This window comes from Scophthalmus maximus, chromosome 15, assembly GCF_022379125.1.
Source record: "Scophthalmus maximus strain ysfricsl-2021 chromosome 15, ASM2237912v1, whole genome shotgun sequence".
In the NCBI taxonomy this organism is placed as follows: Eukaryota; Metazoa; Chordata; class Actinopteri; order Pleuronectiformes; family Scophthalmidae; genus Scophthalmus; species Scophthalmus maximus.
In genome coordinates, this window is record NC_061529.1 from 12,520,741 (window position 1) to 12,548,626 (window position 27,886).

The 27,886-nt window shown below is 44.1% G+C and overlaps 1 protein-coding gene across 6 annotated transcripts; it reads left to right on the forward strand.

Annotated features, from left to right (window-relative positions):
• The first annotated feature begins 1,925 nt into the window (after nt 1–1,925).
• Nucleotides 1,926–22,495, forward strand: LOC118286067 (G patch domain-containing protein 2-like). Of its 6 annotated transcripts, XM_035610179.2 has the most exons (11): nt 2,946–3,319; nt 3,433–4,098; nt 9,443–9,504; nt 10,142–10,300; nt 10,722–10,801; nt 10,904–10,968; nt 11,069–11,108; nt 11,214–11,305; nt 15,754–15,842; nt 18,518–18,598; nt 21,018–22,495. In XM_035610179.2, the coding sequence occupies exons 2-10, from the start codon at nt 3,437–3,439 to the stop codon at nt 18,589–18,591; spliced, it is 1,323 nt and encodes a 440-aa protein (XP_035466072.1). In that variant the 5' UTR covers nt 2,946–3,319; nt 3,433–3,436; the 3' UTR covers nt 18,592–18,598; nt 21,018–22,495. The 6 variants fall into 6 exon arrangements, 5 of the variants coding, with proteins under 5 accessions (XP_047183220.1, XP_047183221.1, XP_035466072.1 ...); XM_047327264.1 differs by lacking the exons at nt 2,946–3,319; nt 18,518–18,598 and adding an exon at nt 1,926–2,028; XM_047327265.1 differs by lacking the exons at nt 2,946–3,319; nt 18,518–18,598 and adding an exon at nt 2,016–2,130.
• Nucleotides 22,496–27,886: the final 5,391 nt, after the last annotated feature.

Sequence of the window (27,886 nt, forward strand, 5' to 3'; positions counted from 1 at the left end):
AGAAAATTATTTATAAAAATTAACTTCTCTTGCAGAGGGCTCATTGAAAAGAAGAATTACATGAAAGATAAAACACTTTATCGCCAGTGAAAGACGAGACAATGTGCGTCGACAAAATTGGGAAGATGGCAGAAACAATGAATATTAAGTGCCTAAGAATCTAAAGCTGCTGACTAAATTGAAACTGTATATCCTGAGGGGGCAAGGTTTCCAAATTGCTAATTACTGCCTCTGAAAGGGGGCTGTTTCTGATATGTTTGCTTGTGAAAGGCTGCCGCTTAATGAAGCAGTGGCTCAAGTTAAAAAAAAAAAATATTCCCACTCTCCGGCTTTCAGGGCTCTCTCCGGACTCTCCTCCCAGGCCAGAACAATGGCGGGCCCAGGAGCCCAGCTTCCCCACAGGCCCCGGTGAGAGGAGGCCGGGGGCTGGGTACTGAGGGAGACGCTCAGCATGCTGAAATATGGAGGCGACAGATAAGGTGGCAGCGGCACAGAGAGGCCCTCTCCCATGGGCCCAAGGGGAAATTTGCAGTTATTAAGAGTAAGATGAGAGAGATTAAATGGCTTTTGTACTCGTATTCACAGACTTTTCTTTTTATTTTTTATTATTTGGGCTGCCTTCAACTGAGAGATGAAAGAAGTAGTAAATGACTTTTTTTCTTCCCGCTTCATTCACATTGGCTGAGAGTTGTCACACATAATAAAACACTTATTAGTTCACTATTGTTTTAATAGGTGTGGGTGTAATAGCATTACTGTAATCTCACAATCTACAACTACAGTAATTACAAATTTAACATGGTTTTGGATTGCGTTTGAATAAATTAACCAAATGTTAACATACATTTAAAGATTCAAAACAATGGCCTGAAGTCTTAAGCAACAATGTGGAAAGACTTTTTGATAGACAATCAACTACACATGCAATCAAGTATCAAGGTGAAATGTCAAAACTCTTTTCAGTGAAGAAATTATTTTCTATTTGTTTATTGATTTTGAAAAATATAATGCATTCTGACACATAAACTATGTATTATGCATTGCTTCTTCTGTTACTACAGGACAGTGGGAAGATGTTAACGTATATCAACAAAGCAGTGGGATGCAGCAGGTAATAATACTACAAATCATGATATTACATTTGAAATTGTTCAAGGAAAGATAATACACTAGGCTTTCAGTGCACTATTTATATCAAAGAAAATTGAAGATACTATAACACTAACATGGACTATTCTTCATCTCTTTTGTTGGTGTTCATATATGACCTTATGTTTGATATATTGTACAAACTGAGCATTTAAATTGTACAAAGTTAGGATATGGTTTGTAAAAAAAATATTAATCGCATGGGTGTTACAATGCATTTCATTAGGTTTTACTAATGTTGATTCTGTGTCTATATGGTTTTGGGATGGGTTAATTCTACAGTAAACACTGATGTCATTATTAAGTATAATTAATATTTATTCGCCTGAACTTATGTCCTCAGTATAACACTTTACACATCATATAAATTAGATAATCCATGCAGCAGAACCTGGGATCTTGTTACTTTCCTTACTTTCTTCCACTGATATTGCCCACAACGCCACCGCTGACCATCACTTGAGGAATTATTATTTTCAATATAGTGTTGCTTGCTCCGGAACCACAAATTATTTCATTTCATTATTTCTTTTTTTCTGACATACTATTCATTAACTGTTAATACAACTTTGTTGCGTAAAATCAGGAGGAAATACATTCAAATTTATAGACAGATGCAAACATTTCCTTTTGACAACTGTGTGTCGGCTCGCTCACTGAATGTAGTGGTGATCAGCAGTGGTAACGTGAACCGTGTTATCTGCAGCGCAGCAGACTGACCTCGGCTCCATATCTGCACCGACGCTGTTTGTTGTGACGCGCCGTCCTCGGCAGGAGCGTCACAGCGAGACGGACGCACCCGATTGGCTGGACAGAAAGGCGGAAGTAGGTGCGCTGCCTGCAGCTGTGCTGAAAACAAAACAAGACGAGGCTCGACTGGTGAGTGCAGAGACGTCCTGCGTCATTGACCGATAACTGTGTAACAGTACAAGCGCTGCTGTGTGTATATATGTGAATACATAAATGACAACGTGTTCAAAGGTGTGTGTGTGTGTGGTTGTTGACAGTGGAGAGATGTGTGTGTGTGTGTCCTTGAGCTCACGTGTGAGTTGTTATGTAACAGTCTGCACCGTGTGGCTGCGCTGATGTTGTCGTAGCTTCCCCGGTTGTTTTTCTCAGCTCGTTGCGAACATGCTGCGAGGGATTTGCGGCTGTTGACGACGCGCAAAACGCTCCGACGGCTCGTTTTGACCCCGCCGCGACCACACGGCCCCCCGCCCCGCGTTGTTACAGACCAGCTCGGTAATATTGTATCGCTCAAAAGACAAAAAAACACGAAGCTAATGCTACATTAGCTTCGTTTTGGCACTTCCTCTTTAATGTAGAGGATTAGCCAGATGTAGTTGATGCTGCATTCACAGCTGGAGACAAACCCCCTAATACTGTGACAACACATTTCCATATATACTACTATACAGTCCAGCTGTACAGTAGAAGATGCAATGACATTGTATTTTCTGCTCTAAAAAAAATTCTGCCTGGGCCAGTGGCAGTCATAACCTCCCCCCGTACCATACCTACCTTGAAGTTATAGTCCTTGCATTAAATTCTGTTAGATCTTTCTCCATACCCTCTGCTTGAGATACCAAACCATTCCGCAGCAGAGCATTTGGACGTGCGGCTTCCTGTTGTAATGCCACAAATCAACGGAACAGCCCGTCCGTGACGGCGTGAGGGGCTGCAGCTCCAAAGGTCTGCTAGAAGCTTTCAATAGTCGATCAAATTGGCCTCGATGACTTGCTGTCCTTTGACAAGCATACATTTGAGATGGGCGTCGTCGGCTGTCGTCTTGTGGTGCATGACTTCTCTGTACGGCTTTTCCTTGTGTCCGTTCTTTGTTCAGACCTGACAGGGGACGAGAGATGTAAATGATCTTGTACCTATAACCTTCAATCAAAAAAAAAGAAAGATATTTAATTGGGGGTTTTGGTGTGTTCATATTTACTGCTCAGGAGAACTGGAAAACGAGAAAAATAAAAATCTGCTCAAGCCATCTCAACTATCATGCCTGGGTACGATAGCCGATGACAACATTGCTAAGGATACAATTGTAATTTTATATCAAGATATATTGTGATACATGTTCTTGAATCTCAATTGAGAAACTAATAAACCCATGGAAATGTCACCTTTTGGCTCATCCAGGAGACTAACAACCTGAATCACAAAGGTGATTCATCAGCTCAGTTACAAAAATCCTGCAAATCTATTATTTTGTTGTTTATTTTGATGTACCATCATCTCTATCCAACTCAAGTTTCCTCTGTTGCGTCTTCTCTCCAGCACTATGATGGATGAGCTGGTGCAGGACCTGGTGTCTGCATTGGAGCAGACCTCGGAGCACAGTAAGCTGGGAGAGCTGTGGGAGGAAATGGTCTTGAGTCCGCTGCAGCGGCGCCGGCAGATACGCCGCCGCAGAGTCCGCAGGCGCTACCGCGAGTCCCCCCTCTATCCGACACAGCGCAGACGTTGCTCGATTGAGGCCTCAGAGTCCAGCTTGGACGAGGCGAAACAACACAGGCAGAACTCTTCCTCGGCCATCGCTGCCTCTGTGGCCAACTGCAGCGACTCTGACGACTTGACTTCAAACAGCCAGTGGCGCTCCATCATGAGAGGCCCGGCCAGGACGAGGCAGCCCTCCTGGCCAGAGTCCGATGCCTTCACTGAGAATAATCCAGGACGGCCGCTCAGGAGGCGAAGGAAGGTGAAGCGCATGGCCTCAGGCGTCACCGTCAGGCTGCAGCAGAAGTTAAATGTTTCTGGTGTGGATGGGAAGCGGCGGTACAGGCCGTCTAGGATACAGCAATTGTCTGGAACGAAGAAGAGGTCTGGTGGTTGGATGGGAGCAGACAGACATAATGAAGGAGCCAGGCTGATGGGAAAAGAACTCTGGAAGAGAAAGATGGCCAAGGACCACGGAGACGGTGCAGATGAAAACATGTCTGAAGGGTAATGTTGGATTCAAGGAGTGATGTTTTTTCATTTTCTCCCTTGTTTTGTCTTTCTTTTAGAGTTAAACCTAGCAGGTTTCATTTACAACAATGTTATATAGATCCCAATCTGGCTTCCATTTAGCCGTTATTTAAAAAAAAATTCAGCATTTCCAATTTTCAAAAACCTTTCATTTAACTTACAGTTTTGCAACAAGCCCAAATGTTAACCCTGTCACTGTTGAAAGAGTCAAGATTAAAACCATATCGAGAGAGGAGCTCAAACCTCTCAAAGCCCTTATTACCCTTTGAATGGAAAGTTACCAAGGCAGTTAAACCCATAACATAAAAGTCATGGGCATAACTACTATCAGACAGAAGCAATTAAACAAGGCGACATTTAAGATGATCTACACTGCCTGTCTTCATCGAGCCAGTTGTCAATATTCAGCATGTCCTCAACTTAACCAAAAAAATGTATCGCAATCATGCCACTCCACTTTAAAGTATCGAGTTGACATTAAAAATGAATGATAGAGTCTCTTCATCCTCATCTCCTATAGCTGAAATGATCACCAGGGAGGGATCTTTGATAGTTATGCCTCCGGGCATCTGCCATCTCATTATTTCCTTTCGAGAAATATTGTCACAAATAAATAAGTGACTTGGCTAGGTATTGATTTGCTTTGAAATGAATTCCTGTCCTGGGCCGGCTAATTAAAGCTGTGCCTGTCCCAGTGTCCCAGAGTGCACCCTCCTGTGTCCATTTTATTTAGCTAAACTAAATGTGGCTGCAACTGGCAGCAGAGAGTGTATTATATTATTACAGTGAAGTGGAACGTTACAGTATGCTGTGGAATCAAAATAATTAAATTGTGATAATGAACTGCTGTCACCTCAGCACCCATATTCACTCGCTCACTACTTCCTATATAAAAAAAGACTCATTAATAGTAGTGTACAGAGATTTCAGAAACCTCCTCATTATTGGCCATCACTGACAAATCAAGTTTTCAATCTATAATAACCAACACATTGCATTGTGGGACAGAATATAGCAGTGGTGTAACATTACATCATGCATTTACTTGTGCTCAAAGTGTCAGTTTGTAGAATTCAGAGGCATCTAGCAGTGACGTTGCATATTGTAACCAACTGAAAACCGTGAAGCATGTAGGGGAACCTACGGTGGCCTTCATGTAATTCAGTTAAAAAAATGCAAAAGGCAAAATGTGTTTGGTTTGTATCTTCTGGACTACAGGAACATAGGGGTGCAACATGGCAGAACCTGTGAAAGATAACCTGCCCCTGAGATATGAAGGATACATTTCAGGGTAACGAAAACACAACTCGACGATATAATTATAAATATTATTTTCAATTTCTACTGATAGATCCCTCAAAATCCATGTGACATGTGGCCAGCCAGTAAGAATGATCTCAATGTTACTGAGTGTTACCTTAATGAGTAATTTCACTTTTGATACTTAAAGTACTCTTTGCTGCAAATGTCACAAAGTTATGAATGCAAGACTTGCAATGCAGCATTTTTACTTTTACATTTTGCTTCCACCGTGGGGATATTTTTAGGGCACTATTAGTTTAACGCTCAAAAGATATAACAGATATAATGCTCTTAAATAGGGACATAGATCCTTGATTTTGTGAGAGTCAGTTTCACCAAGAAGTTCCTCTGATGGGAAAAAGGGAGGAAGATTTTTTAATTATTTAGTTGCTCCCGCACAGCATATTTCCATGGAGATCTGATTATCAGTTGATCGTATAAAAAAATGTGAGAAGAAGATGTTTGAGGTAACCAGCAATGGGACAGACAGAGGGCTTTACATCTTCAGGTTTCATTTGTGCTGACCTCCCTAGCCCCTAAACGGTGCTTGTTTTCTTACTTTATGGAAAAATCAATAGCCGTTCTGACAGAAAACAGCTCCGGAGAAGAAATAAATGGGAACACCCCGGCATGCTGTCAATCATTTCTCACTTAAACAACGCCAACGCTCTTGATTGCTGCTCAGTAGACTGCCACACCGTACTCCGGGCTCAACAATCTAATGGCTGAGTCCTGGCGGAGGCAAAGGATATGAAGAAATGGCCGCAGTGATGAGGGGCTGACAGTAGTACAACAGCGATATTTATACTCACCGAGCGTACGGCCCATTTGATGTCAGACACACATGCCATTGTGGAAATGTATTTTGAAGCACTCTGATTTCTCTGGTCTCCATTCATTCCATTAACCTTTTTCACATGGAGAGTCTGCTCTCTTAAAACACGCCTCTCCTCAAGGTCACTCCTCTTATGTGCGTACCGAGCAGAGCTTCGCCTTCAGCCACTCAAGTGCAAGCAGAGCAGATGTTGGTCGCTCCAGTTGGGCTCCACATCCTTGATTAGACCTGGCCCAGCCTGCTGGCAGTGAGGCCACCTGGCACCCAGGCTGGCCCCGGCAAGCAGGCCTCACCTGTGGGTAGACGCTGTCCGGGCTCAGCCTCCGTCTCCAGCTGTGTGTTCGCCGCTGCTATCGGTGCTGTTGACTTCGACCCCACGCCACCAGGAAAAAAAAACAAAGCCACTGCGTGTGCGTTCACTTCGCTTTAATCACGCTGGAATTTATATTTTGAAAACTGTACGAGTAGTTTTTTGGGAAAGCAGTGCGGCATTTGCTCTAAGTTAATTTTCATAAATCTCTGAGACTAATCCAATTACTGCAGCTCAGGGAGGGTGGGATAACCTTATAATCAGGCGCCCATGGAAGAGAGCATGGATTTGGGTTGGGGGCGCTTGTTTGAAGAGCCCACAGATCAATTGTTATCAGAGCTTTGCTCCCCTTCGTCTCTGCCTCTTCTTTATTCCTCTGCGAAAGAGCCCAGGCTCAATAAATGGCAGCTAGCCTGTAATCTCTGTGCAAACTGGTCTGCCTCTCTCAGGAGCTGAGGATTATATCCTAATGATTAGTGCTCATCTGGATACTGTGTTTTGCTTCACCTCTTTTGCTTATGTAGAGACAATAGGGTCATGCGAGGAGTTAAGTTCAGCACTAAAACACAAGAATGCAGTTTTTTGTATTCGCCCTTGGTTTTGTTTCACCATGGAAATATAGTATTATTTCTATTATTAAGACTATTGGGACTTGGGTCTTGAGAAGTGATACTTCCGCTCTCATCAAAAACTGCAATGATCCGCAATCCTTTTGACTTCTATGTCCATATAAGACAAAGACCAAGTTAGCCCAAAATGTTTGTCCACTTCTTCTTATCAAAGGTCAATGTTGAAGAGAGGAGATGTGTTTCTTTTGGTCCCAAGAAAAATGGGGGGCCTCAATTATTCATGTCATTAATTAGGTGGTACTTAATGGAAACGCTTTCGCATCGGCCCGGTGCTGCTCCAAGCGACATCACATTACGTCTTTAATACAGATAAATACTTAATGGGCGTCTCTAATTAATTGTTTATACCTGTGATTCTTTTTCAAACTTTGCATCGGAGTCCCCTCAGTAAGAGGAAAACACATTTTTGTACTTAGAAAATGGCGGAAGACGGCATGCTGCCGGTCGTTAATCGTCACTGGTTCCTAATTTCAAAAGAATGGCTGTGGAATGAAGCAGGAAAACAAAATTGTATATCTTGTGGCTGTGTCCTCTACGGACGTCGGAGTGCTGTGCGCTCCAGATGCCAGCCAGTGTGTCCAGAGGTGGGACGCGGCAGAGGAGAGGCCTGGGGAATCAGTCTGGAGAGAGGGCCGAGAGGGCGGGACGGGGGGTGGAGGGGACAGTCCAGGATTTCTCGACTAGGCCAGACATCTTCCAGATTCCCCGGAGAGGCCTACTCCCTCTCACATCTGCTTCTCGTGGATGTGAGAGGGAGATGATGCAGGACCATCTGGCCAGGAAGATGCACAGGCTGGACGGACATTTCTCTGATCCTGTCATAACTGACAGGCTGCTGCAATATGGCAAAGCACATATCAGCGCATATCTGACCCTCCAGCCTTCTCCTATAAGCAAGGTCAGCAGTGATAAACAGGAAGCAAAATGCCTCCCTCTCTCAAAAAAGTAGTTTGAATAATGGTTAGCTTTATTTAAAGGATAGGAGTGTTCACATTGAGTATCTTTCCTATTGTCAACAAATGTCACAGACATACCAAAATCATCAACATTCCAGGATTACAACAATCCTCAACAGTTTTAAATATGTAAATTTAACATTATCTGACTGGCTGACACTTGCAGAAATTTGCATTTTCCTTAAAAAAAAATCTACATTTGAAAAAAGCTTCATACTAGTTTAGCAAATGTTAATCCAACAGGAATGCAGGGGACTATTTTTTGCTTGTGGATTAATGACAAGTCACATTTATGAAATTTGGTCCCGTCATTTGTTTATTGGGAGTCAAATGTATATATGCTATACAGCAACCTTAAACACTTCCAAAGGTGTATTAAAGCTAACTGGCATTTAGTGCTTTAGGAAACAGACAAAATATAATTTTTAGAAAGGAACCAGCTTGTTAATTTTCTTTGAAGTAAGCATTGTCAGCAGTCAGCAGAAATCCTTTTTCGAGCTTTTTTCCCTCTACTTTCATCACCCCCCCCCCCCGTCCGCCCTCTCTTTCTTTCTGTGACCTTGGAGTGTCTGGAGGATCCAGTCCAAGGTGGCCGAGGTGTGAGAACGGCAAAGAAACCCAGGGTGGCCTGGGTGAGTGGAGGGCGCACAGAGGCTGTGGAGGGGAGTGTAGCTGGGGTTGCCCTCGGGGTGTTGAGAGGAGCGGCGACGGGGCAGGCTCGGCAATAAGAGGTGGCAGCCCACGCAGCAGATGTTGGCCAGTTGTTGTGTGGAAGCGGCACGTCTGTGGGTCGCTCTGCGTGCAGGGCACACCCAGAGGGAGGGGCGGGCAGCGGAATGTGTTTCGCTCTCCTGTCATCCTCCACAACGCAGGACAGATTAGATTGGAGCTGACAGCGGAGGATATTCAATTAGATTGTGCATGTCACTCAGTGGCTTCGATCAGAGTCCCTCCTCGTGCCTTTGTGTTTGCTATCGCGACAAGGGAGAACACAGCATGCTCTGTCTTTTTGTGTCATTTCCATTTATGTCGACCTCTAGCTCCAGACTTCTTCATTATTTCCATTAGTGGATGCTACATGTTAAATATTGACATTACAGGGGCATGTAAATCCTTGATTTCCATTGTTCACTTTTCAGATGCTATAACATCGTCCGACTTATAGAAACCATCAGGTTTAAGAGGACATATCAAAAACAGACTTCTCGTCCTCAAATGTCATTGATATTGAAGGAAGAAGTCAGCTCCAGTCATTCACATGTGATGTTTTTCCTTTTTTTCTCTGCAGGGAAACCAGCAGCACGTGCAGCAGTGACCCTGGTCTTTTTACCAATGACGAAGGAAGACAAGGTATATATATAAAAGAAAAAAACTTATAACAAACAGTGAAGCAACTTCATCACTTATCATAATTAAAACTAGGAAGTAAAGAGCTGATTGAATTTTTGGTATTTGGAGCTGACAGACAAATATTTCTTCGTTGAGTAAAGAAAGATGAGAACATCTCAGATTTGGACAGTACCCTCCTCGACTCTGAGGGAATGCTGGGGCTAGAGAGGGAGGTTTTGATACAATGGGCTGGTTGCTGGGCGCCCAGGCGACTCTAATAAGACGTTGTCATGTCGTGTTAATGAGCGCTGAAGCCTTTGCTAATCTCATTAGCCGTGGCGGGGCCAGGCGGCCTCTGATTTAACAGTTGTCACTACACCTTGACTGTGAGAGGCACGGTTCCTGCGTGTGCTTTGCTGACTGACAGGTCTGAGGAGAGCTGGCTGTCCCCGAACAGTGATGTGGTTAAATGTGCAACCGCTGTTACAACATTTAAACAGCTTAGAGTGAGTTAGAGGGAGGGAGTACTACTATAACACAATTTAAAATTTGGAAATTCTGATATTGGAAATGTTCCACAATTATTGTGGATGGAAACATGCAAGTTGCCGCATTGACATGCACGCTCATGCAACATCTTGTCTGTCCCCGTGTGAAGGAGATGACGAGCAGAGCGACTGGTTCTTCGAAGGCGAGTGTGGAGCTGGGGCAGGTGTTACCAGCTTGTTGTCCAACTGGGACTCAGAGCACCAGCTTTCCCTGGAGGATAACCTCCCATCACCAACCTTTCTGCAACCTGCACGGCCCTCTCAGAGAGGTAACAGAGGATGAATTGTTTGCTTGTACATAAACCATTCAAATGCTCTGCTCCACACTTTACTGTGTATTATATATTGCTGAAAATTTAAAGAAAAAACTGACCTTAGGGACAGTGGCAAGACCAGTGCCAGTTGACCTGACCAGGTCGGGGTGGTTCATAGCATTTTATTTCAATATCAATTAAATAAATTAAGTTAGCCTTAATTGAAGAAGCCTCTTGATTGAGAGGTGAAATGTCTTCAAGAAACTACGACCAAGTCCAGTCACTCCTGATTCAACACTCTTGTGGATAACTTTGACCTGGATGAATGAGAATCTGCACAGACTTCTCTATTCTGCTCTTTTAAACATGAATGGTAATTTCTGATGATTTTTGCTACACAGGAACATAAATCCGTGCATTTTATTTACTGTTGCAGGGTATCGCTCCCGTCTTAAACAACTGCCTGGCTCTGCTGACTGCTGCATGAGGAGGGACAGGAGGAGGATTCCCAGCAAGGTTAAAGAAAACATGCAGTCTTTCACTCTACCAGATGTGCAACGTCTGAAACCATTTTTTATGTTTGTTTCTCACCGCGTGTGTTGCATATGTGTTGAACAGGGCCACAGAATGCCAGTTTTCGTGGACAGACTGAGACATTTCTCCCAAGATCCTTACCAGAGAGAGTAAGATTGGCTTTTTTAAAACTCTTAGTAAGTCCTGTGGTATTCAGATCATCTGTTTCCATCATTGTTCTTTGTCCATAACTATAACATTTCCTTTCAGCTTTTGGCGGCCTTCTGTTGGAAAACCTGACCGGAGCCAGGTATGTTACATTACACATTTTTTCCAAGCCTTGATTATCTTTCTGACCCAGTTTATTCAGACAAATTTCAAAAACCTAAATGATATTGATACTTTCAATTTCCAGTTGAACCCTTTGTGCCCATTACCCGTGTGTCCTATTGACATGATGTCAGAGAGCTCCCATCTCAGATGTTCCTCCTCAATCTGCAGAAACAGGTAGTTGATGCCATGTTAAATAAAGCAGCCTCTCTAGGGCCTATTGGAGACACAGGTCTTTTCCATCAAAGCTCAATATATTGATAGACAAGTGTGTGGCTCAGTCACTTAAATTAACAGAGCTCAGGTCACTGTTAACAAAAGTAATCTATCTTAAAATTGTGCCTCAGAGACTCATGGGCAGATGCATTCAGTGGGGTTGGTGGTGGACGGCTTCATAATCTTCTTCCTCCCAATCAAAATTAGAGTTGGCCCAAAAGAAGGAGAACACGCACGAACACATGCACACACACACGCGCACACACACACACACACACACACACTGTTTGAAGGACTTTATGGGAGCTAATTGTTAGTTTTCCATGCAAATTTGTGAATTCAAGGCTAAAATATTCATGTTGCAAATACACTAGGGGACGATTTAATCTTTTATTTACATATACTTGATGCATGTCCTTTGCAGTGCAAATGTCCACATTCAACCTAACCCGATTTGTTGACATTGGTTGTACTTCCTTTGTTTTGGGTCGCACACAACCCAATTGTTCATGTAAAAATAATTATGATAACAACATGTGCTGTGCAAAATGTTTTTTTTCCTTACCTGCCAAAAGCCATCCACAGCTAAATAATTGTGCAGTGTGTTATTTGACGTACTGACTTAGGTTTCTCCTGTTTGGCGTCACTTAGACACCTCAAGATTTTTCTATAAGAAACTGTTATAAAACTCCAATAAGAGAAATTTTGATAAACAAATAAACTAACAATAAAATAAAAATGTTGTACAGCACACAACTAAAACATCATTTGTACAGAAGCCCATAGGACCCATTGTTACTGTCAATGGCTCTAAGTCTTGGCTGAGGTGACAAACGACTGCTGCAGTTGGATGCAATATTATTTCGAGAAAATAGTTTTCAAGGTCATTGTTTCCAAATAGAGTAACACTGTGTTGACGGAGTCGTAATGCAGATTCCAATCCCCTCATTTCTGGGACTGCACAAAAACATTTAAGAAAGGATTTATCCAAAAGATATTTGTCAAAGCATCACATTGCTCCCAGTCATCCCTGGAACTGTTGGATCTGGATGGGGGACTATGGGGGACTATAGAGGAGCCTAGCAGCCCCCTTGGCCTCCAGACTGTGGGTCTCCTCATTGTATTGTTTCCACTCTGCCTATTTATGGTGCATTCTTAATTTTGTTTCACACACACACTCTTCTTCCTTCCCTCTCTCTGGGGTTATTTCACAGAGCGCTCCAGCACTCCTTGATGAGGGGCAAAAACACGACTGCTATGAAAAGCCCCCGACTTCTTAGGGCTTTCTTTTTCTAAACTGGCCCTTTCTTCTCCACCTGAAAGGTTCCTTCAGATTCCAGTTCGAGGCATTGTGAATACTAATTTCTCTCTATTAAAAAGCTCTCATATCCCTGCCATGCTCTCATTTGAATGGTGGACTCAGGGGAGACCTCTTAATTCCTTTATAGTGGGATTCAAGACCCTTCACTTCAAAAAGTATAAATCATACTCCCAAATGAATGAGGGAGAGAGGGGGGATTGACGAGGGGGGCTTCTGATGTGTCCCGTTGGAAGGCACAAGCTGAATCTATCTCCCAAAGCTGCTCAAATCCACTCTCCAGTGAGATGGCTGCTCTGTCCTTACGACCCAGCTCCACGCACGCCCCCCGTTTACCTCCTTTAACTTCCTCCAAATTACACACACACACACACAAACACAACAGCAGACAATTAGGAATTTCACTCTGCATGACAATGAGAACTGCTAGAGTTGCCCACGCTTGCCCTTATCAAACTTTCTAATGTCCACTCTTGATTTCACTTCACTACATTTTCATTTCTTTTGAACATATCACCCGTGTGATCGATTTCTAGCGCTGAGCTCCCATACATCTGACTTTTCTTTGTTTCCAAACACCCTTGAGAGTAAAGTGTTTTCTCTGTGGGCAGAGTGTAAACATTAATCTTGCACTGCGGCCAGGTTGAAATGATACTGTATTAATAAAAGCTGTCATCTCGCGTTTGGCGCGGGTTGACGGCGACAATCAGAGATTTGATGTTAAGTGATAAAGGCTGTATGGGGTTGCATGCTGTTTATCCTGGTATCGGCGTGTGAAATGGCGCAATGCTTTGTGGGATTTGGCTGTAATGCTCGGGGACGGTGGCCACGTTAAAATGCATAACTGCCTCCCACCTGAACCAGGCAGCGGCAGCTTTTATCTATTGACTTATTTATTTCTAAATCACACTTGTGCTGGGAGATAAATCATAGTCTTACGCCACTCCCTTCCCAGTTTTCATTTTAATTGTGAGATCTCGGTGTCAGCAGTAAGTATATTGGTGTGAGTGGCCTATTGATTATTGATTTGGAGCTATCGATTATGTTCCCTGGAGACCCTAATCCTTTCTGATTCATTTGAATACCTCTATTAATCTTGAGATCCTCCTCACACCTGAAGCACCATGTACCCTAATGAAAATAGATGGGCATTTTGTAACCGCAGCTCCTCACTCCTCTTTTGATTTATTATTTCTAATTGATATATTTGCTTTTGGATGTGGGTGCCAAAATTACAATTGACCCTGTGTCAGTGCTGTTTTACTTTGTACCCCTAAGGGACGGCACTGCATTTCAAAGTGTCTCATATGACCTGAAGAAAATCCATCTTGTGGGACTTTTTTCCTTTGTGTCCTTGTGTCTTTGTCAGAATTTAGTTGCTGTTTCGCACCATCTTCATTGCACATCACTTGTTTTTTCATTGCTCATGCCTCAGTCAGTCAGACTCTGTTTCCTCATCACAGTTTCTGTGAATTTAGGGACAAAACAACAGGCCAACATCTGTGAAGCTGTTAAACCTGATGAAGTAACAGATGTTAAATAATAAAAACAGGGTTGTGCATTTTTTTAACTGCTTCTCTCAGTTTTACACTGAGCCATGTAACATGCTTATAAAAAGCCTTTAGGTTCTGCTCTGAAATGAATGGTGGTGTTTTGTCTTGGATAATGATCCAGCTGAAGTTATTCTCATGTTTGATTAACATTGTGCTCTGCGTCTCCCATGGGCCCCTGGTGGCCCCGGAGCTCTCGGCGGCAGGGGAGGGCCCTCGTCTCCCTCCCGGCTGCCGGGGCCCCGGAGTAATGAGGGGAGAGATGGAGGGATGGACCTCCACACATTAAGACCAAATGCATCAGGGTATTACTTTTAATACCGCTGGCATGCCTTGTGAAATAATGCGACGTTTAAACGCAGATCGATTTTGGAATTAAAAAGTTAGTTTGCAAAGATTTACTGTGGGGAGTTCAATGCCTGAGCTTTTTATCAGGGGCGCAAATGGCTGGTTATGTGCTATCCGACAGAGGTACGATTGAGGGATCGATAGGCACGTGATTTACTAACTGGAGTACAGCTAATCAATAAGTATAAAAGTAAATGAAATATGCATTACTGGGATTTTATTAGAGAGAGGTAGCAGGGAGAGAATAACGGTCAGGCCATTTATTTTTATATCTATTGATTATACAACATAGAGACTTCGCTCAAAGCGTGGCCCGCACTCGACAGCTCTCGACACCCCGCGCCTGCACACCCGTCATGTGATTTATGGGTGTTGAGGTCATGGAACATGCTGCCTGTTAAAAGGCTGCCCTGACAGGGTCTTATTGTAGCATGTGCCGGTTAGGGTTGGTGAGCTTTATGTCGCGCAGAGAGAGAGACGAGCCATGCTGGTTAACAAGGAGCTTTCTTTCTGTGCAGTTGTTTTGTTGTTTTGCAATATGTCACAAATTTATTTGAACAGGTTTTGTTTGTTAGCTTTCTCAAAAAGCACGTGGTACTCTTCTTTAAATCCTCTCTGAGATGGTCTTTGTTGTTGCAGCATATGCCTGATTTCATCTTAAATCTTTTGTTCTCTCATTGTGTCTCATTGTAGCACGCACACACACACACACACACACACACACACACACACACACACACACACACACGGACCTTGACCTTAACTTTACATCTCTGAAGTCTGTCAGGGCTATTAAGCTGGTAGTGGTGGTGGTGGTGGGGGGGGGGGGCTTTTCCTATTTCAGGGCTCCTGACATATGACACAGGAGGCACAGAGCAGGTGTAATTTGTTTATGTGATCTCTGCAATGACTCAGCCACATGCACTCGGGCACCTCTCCTCATTAAACATTCTCTATGTTGAAAATGGGGATTAATGATGAAAAATTAAGATGTGGAGAAACAAAAGCCACTGTACAGAGGCTAAATGTAAAGATGCAGTGTTTGCATTTATTGACTTCTGTGAAATTACACATTTTTACATGTGTGTTTGTGTTTGTTGGGAGAGAGCTACTTCATCATATCTGTGTGTAATGTTTGCTGTGTGTGTGTGTGTGTGTGTGTGTGCGTCCGCCCGTCCGTCTGCCCACCCCAGGCAGACTAACCTCAGCCCAGGATTGTCACGCCCAGGAGACTTCGGGAGGAGTAGGGAAACGGCAGCATCTTTGCCCGTCGCAACATCAGGTGACACCCTCCACACATACTGATGAAACTTACAGATTTGAAATGTGACACATCTCAGAGAAAGAGCTGCAGGTTTCATTTTTGAAGTGTAAGAAACTTGCAGAATGGCTCTAAGGATATTGGTACACATCTTTGATTCAGGCTGAAAGATCTCAGCAATCTTTGGATGAATTTTTGTGCAGACTGTCAATGGCGTCCCGACATTGAATTTGATGATCCCCTCACTTTTTGTTCATTATTTCAAAAAAACTTTGCAAAACCTCCCATCGGCCTCAGCTGTACTTGGTGTTATTAAGTGCTATAAAAAAGGTTAAATAACATGGTGAACATGTAATCAGTATACCCGCTTAACATTAGCATGCTCGCATTGTTAATGAGCATGTTATCAGAGCTAGCACAGCTGTAGGCTCCCAGTCATGTCAAGTCATTAGCATTGTAATTCCACCAAAAAATAGCCAGTATGAAATATTTGGTCAGTGAACATCAGAGGGAAAATGAACAGTTAGATGGCAGATGTTGTGTTTGGAGCTTGTGTTGAAAGCAGAAGAAGAAATGCGTTGTGGAGTTCACCCGGTTGGTGGTGGCATCAAGCAGCAGCCGATGTGTTTGTTTGGACCAGTGGAGCTGCCTTATTTCATTAGACTGATGGCTCGGGGCCTTGTGTCTTTGCTCGATTGAAATCTGAATTGGTTTGTCCACCTTTTCTTCGGCGTCCCCTCTCCGCGCTTCACTCCTGCTGCTGCCGTTTGTCATTTAAATAACAAATGCTGGTGGTTCCCTGATTTAGTGAGGGGCGCAGGCCTCTGATGTATATTAATATTGCCGCACAGTGTGCCGTACCGGGGTCCATCATTCATTTGGATAAAAGAGGTGGAATTTAAAAACAGCCAATGCTTTACTTGGATACAGATTGCATCCATTTATTGCACTGAGTGATGGAACAGCCAGCAGTTCTGTCCTTCACCTCCCCAGCGCTGAACCACTTCCCATAAAAGTAAAAAAAGGATTCACCCCTGACCCCTGAGGACCCCTCATATTCAACATGCGGAACGAGGGGCATCCCTCAGTTTGTCGACAGTTAACAGATCCACTGTTGTAGAGGAAGGAAGGAAGGGATCTTTTTTAAATCCTAAACAAACAGATTGTTTTCCACAAATGAAATACATTTAACTTCAAGTACTACGCAGTGATAAATGTCCTATTACAAATATGTATATTCTAATCTTTATCAATTTGATACAGTTGAAAAAGGGTCCCCGATGGACCATTCCCCCCTCGGCCCTGCTCAGAGTGTTTTCCTGCTTCTTGAGTCTAGTGCCCCCTGTCCACCATGATTTATCATGCATTCCATGTCGTCCAATGTCAGTTTCTGCAGCTGCAACTGCTCTATATAAATCTTTACCTTGGCAGCCCGCTGCACCATGTCTCTCCTCAGTAATCTCACCGCCGCCAGGAGATGCACATTCACCCTGACAAGCTTTCACACTCACCGTGTACAAATTTTGGTTTGCTGCCATTCTGACTGTGAATGTTGCCACGCGTGACATAAATGAGACAAAATCAGATTCAATGGTTTGTCGAGGTGGAGTCGCTCTCTGGTAAACATCTTGTTTGCATGGTAAGATTGTTTGCTGCACTTAGTAAGAGAGAACGTCGCGACTCCTGGTGTTGCTCTTAGTGAACACGACAGCCGGGCCTTTGTTTGACTCGGCCAGAGGAAGTGGATTGTTGTATGTGTTAGTGGTTGATTTGAAACTCTGTAATCAGGAGTGAAAATGGTCTGCGTATCGAGGTGTCTTCCAGGGCTCCGGGGGGAATTACTCCACCGGTACCCAGCTGTTGCTCTGTCTTCTTTCTTTACCCTTTTAGCACTTCCACAGCAGTGCTGAAGCTGGTTGTGAAAAAAAATCCAACACACCACAACTTATCAAGCCAGGTTTCTGTTTGGATTAGACGACCACTCCATTCCTCAGCCTTAAATTGGCCATTTTCTACTTTTCTCAGCACTATCAATCCGGAAATCCAACTCAATCCAACAAATCCTTACTTGATATAGAACAAAGCATGTCAACTCTCTTTTTTATGTTGTTAATAATAGAAATTTATATTATTTATGTGTTTAATCACTTAAGGTGGATTTAGTTTGGCTTTGTCCATACCTTGCAGAATGTTAAAAAATACAGATTTTTACTATGGTTCATTATTGAATTATTAGTAATATCACACGATGCCCGGTGATTAAGAAGGAAAATGAATATATTCAGCGCACTTCACAATTTTGGGAGAATTATTTGTTAGGCAGAGATAAATCAGTAAGTGTAAAGATCCTGATGGATTTTAATAGCCTTGGCTGGTCTCACACACAGACTAATTAAATATTGCGATTTTCCCCCTCCCTCTCTGTCTCCTGCGATGCCCTTCATCTTTATCTCTATAGAGGGATGATGGTAATAAACCCAAACTTGAACTTACTCAGTGTTCTACATTTTCGGGAAGAGGTAAGAGTTTGGAGTAAATAAGTCGGGTTCAATTTAATTTGATTAATCATGTCCGACGTGCGTTATCTCTGTGTGATGCTAAGTGCCACATGAGGGTGCCCACGTGGAGGCCAGCCCGCCCCCCAGTCAGCCCTCTCCTCTCCCCTTTGTCTTCATGTGTCTCCTTGCCCGAGCAAGATGGCTGCGTGACAGATCACCTGCGTCGGAGGCCCGCCGTGTTCCTGCCCGGCGGTCCGGCCCCCTCTCATTAATGCCCAGGTTGGTGCGAGGGCCGTATGGCAGCACAAGACAAATAACACTACCAGTCAGCCATCACTTCTGCTGACAGAAATGCAGCCCACCGCACTATTTCGCCCTCTCCGGCTCCACTCCGCATCCTGCCCGCGTCCTTCAAAAAAAAAAAAAAAACCCCATCGCCTCCGTCTCCACCTGCACCTGCCTGCACTGGTCCACCAAACTTTCATGGTGTTTGCTGTTGCTGGAGGCTTAGCTTTGGTTGATGTAGTGTAACCACAAACCTGCTGCTTTTGTAACTCTCTGTAATTGTTTTCTGTTTGGTTTCTTCTGTGTGGAGACAGATTTGTTTTCAGCATCTCAGTCTGTCAGGTGCTCCTTAACTCACTTGTGTGCAAAACCTTCCCACCAGGAGGTCTGATTTGAATGTCGTGTGTGTGTGTGTGTGTGTGAGAGAGAGTGAGTGAAAAGGAGAGAGAGAGAGAGAGAGAAACACAAAGGCTAATCATTAAAGAGCTATTCAGCCCTGTTCATTTAAGTGTGGGAATCAGCAGGGCCATTACTGTCAATGTGTAATTAGCTGATTAATAAACAGGGGGAAGGGGGGCTGCTCCTGGAAGGCCTGTAATGATTGTTTTTAGAGAGCATCACATGAGAGCTTATTAAGATGGTAAGATGGTTCCATTCACCCTCCCATTATCACCCACAACAAACGCATGTACTGTAATTCTGCCATATTCTTCCCTTTTAATTTATCTTCATTATAATATATCTTTTCCTTATCCAAACAGTTTATTATTTGCATTCATCATTTTTATATTGTTATGCTCATATACAAGGATAAGGAAATTTGAATGAACTGTATGTGAATGCCATTATTTACCTACATACAATCAGTGGAGGACACTACACATGTCCTCCTGCACTGTACTTGTATGGAATTTATCCATTTTCTGCTATTGTATATTTTAATTCACTACATTTTCCTGGCAGTATATAGTTATTAGCAGCTTTTCAAATGTTGATCTTGTAAAATGGAATGTGTCGTTAATGATTAAACTCTTTAAGGCACATGACCCCTTTTTTCCCTTTGTGCCCTATTAATAATCTCACGGCCATTGGACTAAGCTGCCCAAATTTTTATAAAGTAGTTTGTGTTAGGTAATAGTAGGAGTACTAACAATCAAATAATGTCATGTGTAATACTATATCAGTCACAGCGGCCAGTTACAGCAGAAAAAAATACTTTAAATGTCAAACTGTGAAGTGGTTGATTATACGTCTTTTCTTTTATTAGAGTTGGATTTTAAATGCAGGACGTTACTTGTTATAGAATTTTTACATAGCTTTATTGGTGCTTTTATGTACAATCATAAGGCCACCAGCAGGAATAATGCTTTCTTCAGTCTTTCTTTCCTAAAATGAACATAAACATCTTATCCTGACTCTGACCTTAGCTCAGGATAGAGGCTGTGCCCCGTGCATGTTGACACACTCCCACACTAAATGTTCCCAGCCGTTTCTTTGTATCTGTCAAATATGAAAACCCCTGAGTTTTGATCAAGGCTTTTGACTATGTTTAACCTGAGTGTTTGGGTTGAACCTCAGCAACGGTTAGTCATCGTTCCCTCAAGAAATATTAATCAATTATCTTGCCCGCCGGATCAGTTTGGGGAAGAAGTCATCTGGAAAGAGGCACAAGCAGATATAATGGGAACGAGCAAAAGCACATGCCAGTGAATGCTGTAATGCGTAATCCTTTGAGACAGCCCAGAGCCACAATGTCACTTCTAGTTCCCTTGTCCTCTGCTCTGGGACTGCCTTGCAAATGTCTTGTGTGACCGCCACTAACTTTTTTGGGGGGATGGGGGGGTCAGACAAGATTTATTTATGAGCGTGGAGTAGGAAAAGCAGGAAAGCATGTTAGGGAGGGCAATTGTTTTAGAGTTCCTCATTGTTCTGCGAAAATTGGCCCGGTTTCTCTTTCAGATATTTCCCTTCACTTGTAGAGACGAAAAGCTTTGAAGGTGAGTGAGATCAAGAGAAAAGAGGATATTTAAAAAGGAAGTGGTCAGTGAGATGTGAACGCGTGATGAATGGAGTTAAAAAAACATACAGCTTCTTACACCATAACTGGGGGGGGGGGGGGTTAAGCCATAGGAGCAGCACAGATTGGCCTTTTAATAACCATGTCCACAAGTTATATGGGGCCAAATTGGATTTGGCTCACTTGACCAAAACCTCATTAATATCTAACCTATTAGAAGAGGATTGCTTTAAAGTTTTATTTCAGTATACCTAAAACAGGGAGAGATCCATGAGTCATGGACCAAATTACATTTTTGTGTCAGAGCGGCATTCCATTTCCTTATCTTTTTTTGTTTGTACTTTATGTCGCGTTTACATGTCCAGAATATGATTCCTGCTTTCTTTTTCTCGGCAGCTAGCAACCCATTTCATAAGGATCACCAGAGAGAAGGGACACCGGGAGCCAGTAACTCTTCTACCCTAGCAGCTGAGACTCTCCTGCAGGGGCAGCGTGAAGACACCTGATCGCTGCACAGAGGCGCCCGAGCGCGGAAGAACGTGACGTGAGGAAATCTGTCGTGACTGAGAATGACAAAGACTTCAACTCCTCTTGCCACACAAAGTGAATGACAAAGAAAGAAAATACCAAGTACGTCATTAGCCTTCAAATCAGCATTTTCCTGCGAGATCCATTTTGTTCCCTCTCTGACAAATGTTAATGCAATCAAGCCTTTTTAAGTCCTCCGTCACCTCCTCAAGCAAGACAGCAGCTTCGAGGGGGCTCCTTGACCCGAGACTCAGTGGCCGCTCCCGTTTCCAAAGCGCCGTCTGCAGGGCATCTGCCGCCACACAATCCAACCATCACGTCGGCTCTCGTAGCGCTGCGTTTCTCAGCAGGAACACTGGGAGCATGGTCAGGTGAGGTTGGGTGGCTGGGGGGGTGTTTAGTCTGCTCTACTTCATGGAAGCCAAAAATGGCTGTGCAGAAGCAGCAGCACGTAGGTAGCTCTGAGACTGGAGAGCATCAGAATGTTTAGTTACCACACGCTGCTACCGGGTTCAGAGAGGCGACCACCGGTAGAGAGCCGCACAAAGTACAGGCCTCCTATTAGCATCGATTTGAAAAGCTACAGTTTGTACAAAGGTGCTCATTAGCACAACACAGAGGGAGTGTAGTCGCGGTCCTCGGAGGGCCGCCTCTGTTCTCTCCAGCTTTACCTTCCATATTCAAATTTCCCCCCCCCCAAACGTATTTAAGTTCAAGGCCGGTTGCAAAGTCTGTTTGAACAGCCTGTTTTTTCAGCGGCGGTGGATACGCTGCTTTCGTGGCCTGTGCAGAGAGTGGATGAGAGAGCCAGCAGAGAGAGGGGTTGGAGGAGCTCGTGGAGACGGGAGAGGAGAGTTGTACACACTATTCTCCCGTACCCTTGGGGTATACATTACCCTGGCTCCTTTGGCATTAGATGCATTAAAAGATCAATGGCAGATCAAACGCAACAGTTCTCGCCAACCTGGTAAACAAGCAGTATTTTCAGAAAAATACATTTGGAGTCAAGTGATGCACATTCTGCATGACATGAACCATATGGGTGATGAATATTTCTAAAACACAAACAAAAAACTCCTGTGTACAACCGAGTCATTGTAGAGTCTTGAAAAGGTAGTTTACACTAAAATGTTAACTGGAAGAGAAACAGAAGATGGATCTTGGCTTGTTTCAACAAAAAAAAAAGAAGCATATTTAAAACCCTCCAGGAAGGGGTATATGCACTTTCTATAATGATTACAAGACATCTTTTTAGTGAAATGAACGGCATAATTTTCAGCCACGTATTGGATGTCTTTTCAGACATTTTAAAGCCGTATTTAAGTGAAGAATCGCATTTAGTAGAATGAGATTTGCCAATTAACGTGAGTTATATGTCTGCAATAATCCGTCTGTGAAGGCTTTATGTGATCATGTTGGCCAGGGATGACATTTATAAATGCTGTGTGTGCACACTCGTCTAAATGGATGCCTCACACAAGACATCCTGCCACAGGAATCAGTCAAAGTGTTGAGGCAGGCGAGCCCCCCCCCCCCCCCAGCTTGAACAGGGAGTCCAGCAGCACCATGCCCCCCCCCCCCCCCCCCCCCCCCCGCCCCCCCCCCCCCCCCAACACCAACAATAAAGACCTGATTAATTGGGATAGCACAGGTTGAGGTTCCCCATTAGAAAAAAAGAAAGAGATAAATATATGGATGGCTTTTTTTTTTCTTTTTTTTTCAAGACATCTGCCCCTGAACACGTTGACAAGTATATTGACTGTGTGGTGTTTTAAGGAGAGCATCTCGCAGTGGCCTTATCCGTCAATCTGTGTTTTGGTGCCAAGGCTTTGACAGGGGAGGTAGGCGCATCAGTTTAGATACATTTCCACTGGTGGCAAGGGGGAACCACCCCGCGTGCCTCACTCTGGTAATTAGCAGTCGCCATAATGACATCTCAGCCCAGACGGCATGGCCCCAAAATGAATTTCCAATGGCCAAGGAAGTGGTGGGAACGGCTTCCGTGCCGCCAGTCAATTGCCCTGTTACAGTTAAGGAATCCAGCAGGCCGGTACCACTCATATTTCATCCCAGGTAAAGATTACCTGTCAGGCCCATGGGAGATGTATTGATCTGTTTTCCTTTTTCCGCCAAGCAATCACCTGACAAAGGCACCTAGGAGGCGAGTGAATGAGTGATGCCGGGTCTGTCTGCTCCAGCATGGCGGCTTCCAGTGTCCACCGATGGGTGGAGAGGTGATGAGGAAGAGGCACAGAGATAATGCAGTCATAAACTCTGTTTGAACCTCCTCTTTATGCATGCAGGGCAGCCCCCCCTGTGCCCCGGGTCACAGGTCACTGGGGAGCGTGCTTTTCTTTTTTGGCCCCTTTCTTGTCAGCCGTGTTTGTTCTTGCTGCGTAGTGTGTAGCCGCGACAGAAAGACATGCAAAAGAGGCTCTCTGGTTCCTGCTGACAAATGCATGTTGCGAGTCACCGGAGTTCAACTCACTTTGGGTTTCAAAAGTGATACGGTTTGATCGGGGCGCTCTCCCTCGATGAGATCCAACCTCGTGCGGTCTTCGAGTTCCCCCGCGCCTGTCAACGTGGCATTGATCAATACATTTGACATTATCTCATGTTTTCGTGGCAGCTGAACGTATTTATAGATTTGCCTTGCGCAACAGAATGTTCGAGTTTATATATTATCCACCAACCCATGCATTTAAAGTGATTGCACTGTATAAAATGTCTAGTATTTATGGTGTGATGCATAATTATAGGTCCATTAATTGAGGATTTAGGTCTGAAGTCATTAAATTCATAAATTCATTTTCACGATAGATAGTACAGTAGATATATCGCAATTTTTTTTACTATCATATTTTTTTAAATTTCATTTACAAGGATTTAAATATATCTCCCTGATATCAGGGCTCTTAGGCAGCTATCCACATTTGATATGTGGTACAAATAGCATCTTATCTCATAGGCTGTTATCTTTATGTTTAATAGCATTGGAGGCATGCCTAATTGCTTTGCAAATGATCTAAAGAGGATTACTCCTCCCGTAGAAAGCACGGTATCACTAGATGAGACATTACAATTGTAAAATTCCGTCAAACCTGCAGTTCCGTGTTTCCCGTGGTAGTAACTCAGTGTAATGTCAAAATAATTGTCATTATGAGGTGGATACTCAAAAAAATGACTCTGGACTATTGTGGATAAGAAGATGTTTTATTAAGAAATTGCACTTCTATTTATGTCATTTATTGTGTATCTCTGTATGAAAGATAATGTAATGCCTTGCCTTCATGTCATTAACTAGGAAGTGTTAATAGCTCCTCTGTGTCATTAGTATGTTAAGAAAACTGCAGTATCTGTTTATTTCAAACATTGAATTTGTGTGCTATAAATGAACTTTGGTGATAATGTAATTGTAAAAATGTCTTTGTTTTTTTGGGGGGGGGGTGAAACAAGCTAACTGAGGATATCAATTTGGCCTTTAGGAACTTTTGTTGAGCATTTTTGTTATTTTATAGACTAAATAACTATTGGTAAATGAAGATAGTTGTTTGCTGCCTGCAGCCCGAGAGTACGTTTCGTGATGGACTAACTCAATCCCCACAGGATGATCCCCTTGAATTCAAATGTTAGTGTGGCTGACAGAGAAAAGACTGCCTCAGCCACTGGAGATTATCAGCAGATCCCTCGCTGTTAATCTTGTGGCTGAATGCCGAAGACGGCGGTATAGTCACTTCGCTACGTGTTGAGAGTCGGAGCAATTCTCCCCCGCTCACCGGTGGTCCACAGTCACAAATCACATCATCAGCTGTCTGAGCACCCACACGGCCACCTCCTCTCCACCAGACTGATGGCGGAAAGGGGGAAAAATCAATGGTTTCCTCTCGTCCGGAGAGAGCCAGCTCTGTTATGTTTGGGAGTTTGGTGTTACCCTCTCTCACACGCTTCCCTCCGCCAAGAGAAATTGAAAGCTGTGGGTTTGAACAAACTGACTGACGTGAACGGACTGGAGTCTCTCGAGTCGATATGACGGATTTCAATCTGCTGCTTTACTCGCGAGGTATCAGAGTTCTGCCTTTTAGAAGAGCTCTTCCAAGCCGCTGGAGAAGATCAAAGAAGCGATCAGGTTGAGTTTGGTCGAGTTTCTGGTAAATGATGGTTAGTCCTCAGACTGACTCCAGGGGCTTCTGTGTAGGTGACCCTGTGAGTTTTCTTACCCATTTCCCCCTCAGGAGCCCCCCTCCCCTCCATCACTCCATCCTTATCACAACGGTGACACACTGGAGCTGTGAAGCAAGGTTTCCATTCACTGCCTATGCTCTGAAATGAGCAAGCACCACTGAGGTTTTTCACTCCGACACATATCCCCCCCCCCCTCCCCTGCCTCTAATGGGAAATTCAAATATCACATATCAGCTGAAAGCAATATTCACTTAGCGAGAGATAACACTGTATGTCTCATGTATCCGGTTCAGAATGGGCAAGGCCAGATGTGACTGTGGTGCTCGGTGTATAAATTCTGTCTAAAGCAGCCTATGTGTGCAGCCTGTTCGTTCACTCTGTGCTTTATTGGTGCACGATGTGCCTCCTGTGTGTTTGAGGGAGAGCAGATTCCGGGGCATCTGTGCTCGTCCCATTGGCTCTCTCCCGGTGTCTCTACACCGGCATCATCCCTTTTCATTTCTGCTGGCATTCTAATCAGAGCATTACGAGCTCCAGCGGGTGAAGTACGCAGAAAGTTGTGTTTCCTGACAGCCAATAAAAACCTTATAATCTCCCTGATTCAAGTGGCCCCATTTAAAAAAAACAAAAAAAAACTAACTAGTGCTATCACTCAGGCCACCCCCATCCCCTTTTTCTTTAATGCCTTTTTTTTTATTTAATATATAGCCCATGAAAAATGAGAGACTCCTGCTTCACCGTGTAGATATTTTGTTGCTGATGATGCGAGACGAATTTCCATCACAGCTTTGTTTCCAGCGGGTGAGCGGATAATCTTTTACAGCGCGGGGAGGGGGAGGGCGCCACTCCCATCAATCTCCAGGGCTTATAGCCGCCGCATGGTTGCCTCACCTGGCCGGGGCCCCGCCTGCACAGCCTTGCACCGGTTGGCCCGCGCGGGGTTCAGAAGCCACCGTGGCCATACTGGAAGCTCACTTATGGAGCTGCCACCTCCCAAACCTTCGGAACACTGCTTCACTTTCTGTTCCATTATTCACGTCATCGTTATTATGTCATTTTTTCTAACAAGTCGGTCATGTCTGAGAGAACAGAATTGCTTTTCCCGCTGACAGCCCCGTGAAACTGTGTTCGCAGCGAGGGGCCTCAGCTGCTCCTTTTGTCGACGCAAAGGTGCTCCAGAGGTTTCGCCCCTCTGTGCACCTCAGCACATGTGCACTATGTATTGAAAAAAGCAAAAGGTTTCAGATTTAGGTGTGGCATCCTGCCCAGGCAACCTTTCGAGGAGGGGCCCCTGGTGGCCCCCCGTGCTGCCTGCTGCTCTTCCCACCCCGCCCGCCCTGGCAATCGCCTGCTGCACCGCTCCTCCCGCAGAGATGATGCCGCTCTGATTGACAAAAATGGGAAGTGGCAGAATCAATGGGAGACAAGAGAGGGCTGCGCGTGAAATTCTCCCGCAGCTTCCAGTCACAGGCCAGGAGCTCTGGCTCCACTCACCTGTCATCCCTCCCCAGCACTGGGATTAGGGGCCCGTGACAGCAGGAGCAGCCTAGAGGGAAAGATGTGGTGGTCATCATCACCGCTGAGGGCCTAGAAATGGTGACTCTCCTACACGCTTAGTCTACATATTCATGTATAAGACATATACGTCTTGTCTGCACCACGCTGCAGACAAGACTGGCTAATATACAGACAAGATAATGTTTTCTTCCCTGAAACCAAGACAAGATAAAGTTATTAAACACAAGAGCATTACATATTGAATAACCTGAAAGGAGTAGATAGCATGTCCTTAATGAGTCATTTCAGTGAGGACTTTTAAAACACATCCAATTTCTAGGATTAAAATCACCATTCACCTTGTCCTTTTGAATGGGATGTGTGTTTTTGTGTGTGTGTGTGTGTGTGTGTGTGTGTGTGTGTGTGTGTGCGTGCGTGTGCGTGCGTGCCGCATGCAGCGGCGGATGGAGGGCAGGTGTCGTGACAGAAGGGGCACTCCATTCTCTAATTGATCGGCAAAAGATGCACATGAAGAAGACGTTAGAGCAAAATGAAGTCATAACAGCGGATTGAGACATTTATTAAGTCAGACGCAGGGCCCTCAGAAACGTTGAGATTGTTTATTGATTTTTTGTGTTTTGGCTGGCTGCGCAGGAGTAATCGCTCGCGCTGCTGCCACGGAGGCTACAGGGCTCGTAGTGCAGGCGAGCGTTCGTGTGGCTTCCCTCCGAAAAAAAGGAGGCAACTTTAACCGGCAGAACACAGTCTTCATTACGACTCCAGTTGTTCCGTCATTTATACAGAGGTCCTGACCTGATATGCTGGCAGTCAGTTAGCTGAGAGTGCCAACTCTGTTGATTTGTAAAAAGCAGTGTATTCTTAGTGACTGATGGAGAGGCACAGTGTTCCTGCATGACATTGCTGTTGTATAGCCTACACAAACTCGTTGGAAATTATTTGTTCATGTGTATGTCTCTTTGTATGAGCATAGAAAATGAGCTGTGTGACTTCTAAATCCTGAAAAATGACATCACACTGGAGTAAATATTGTCTGTATT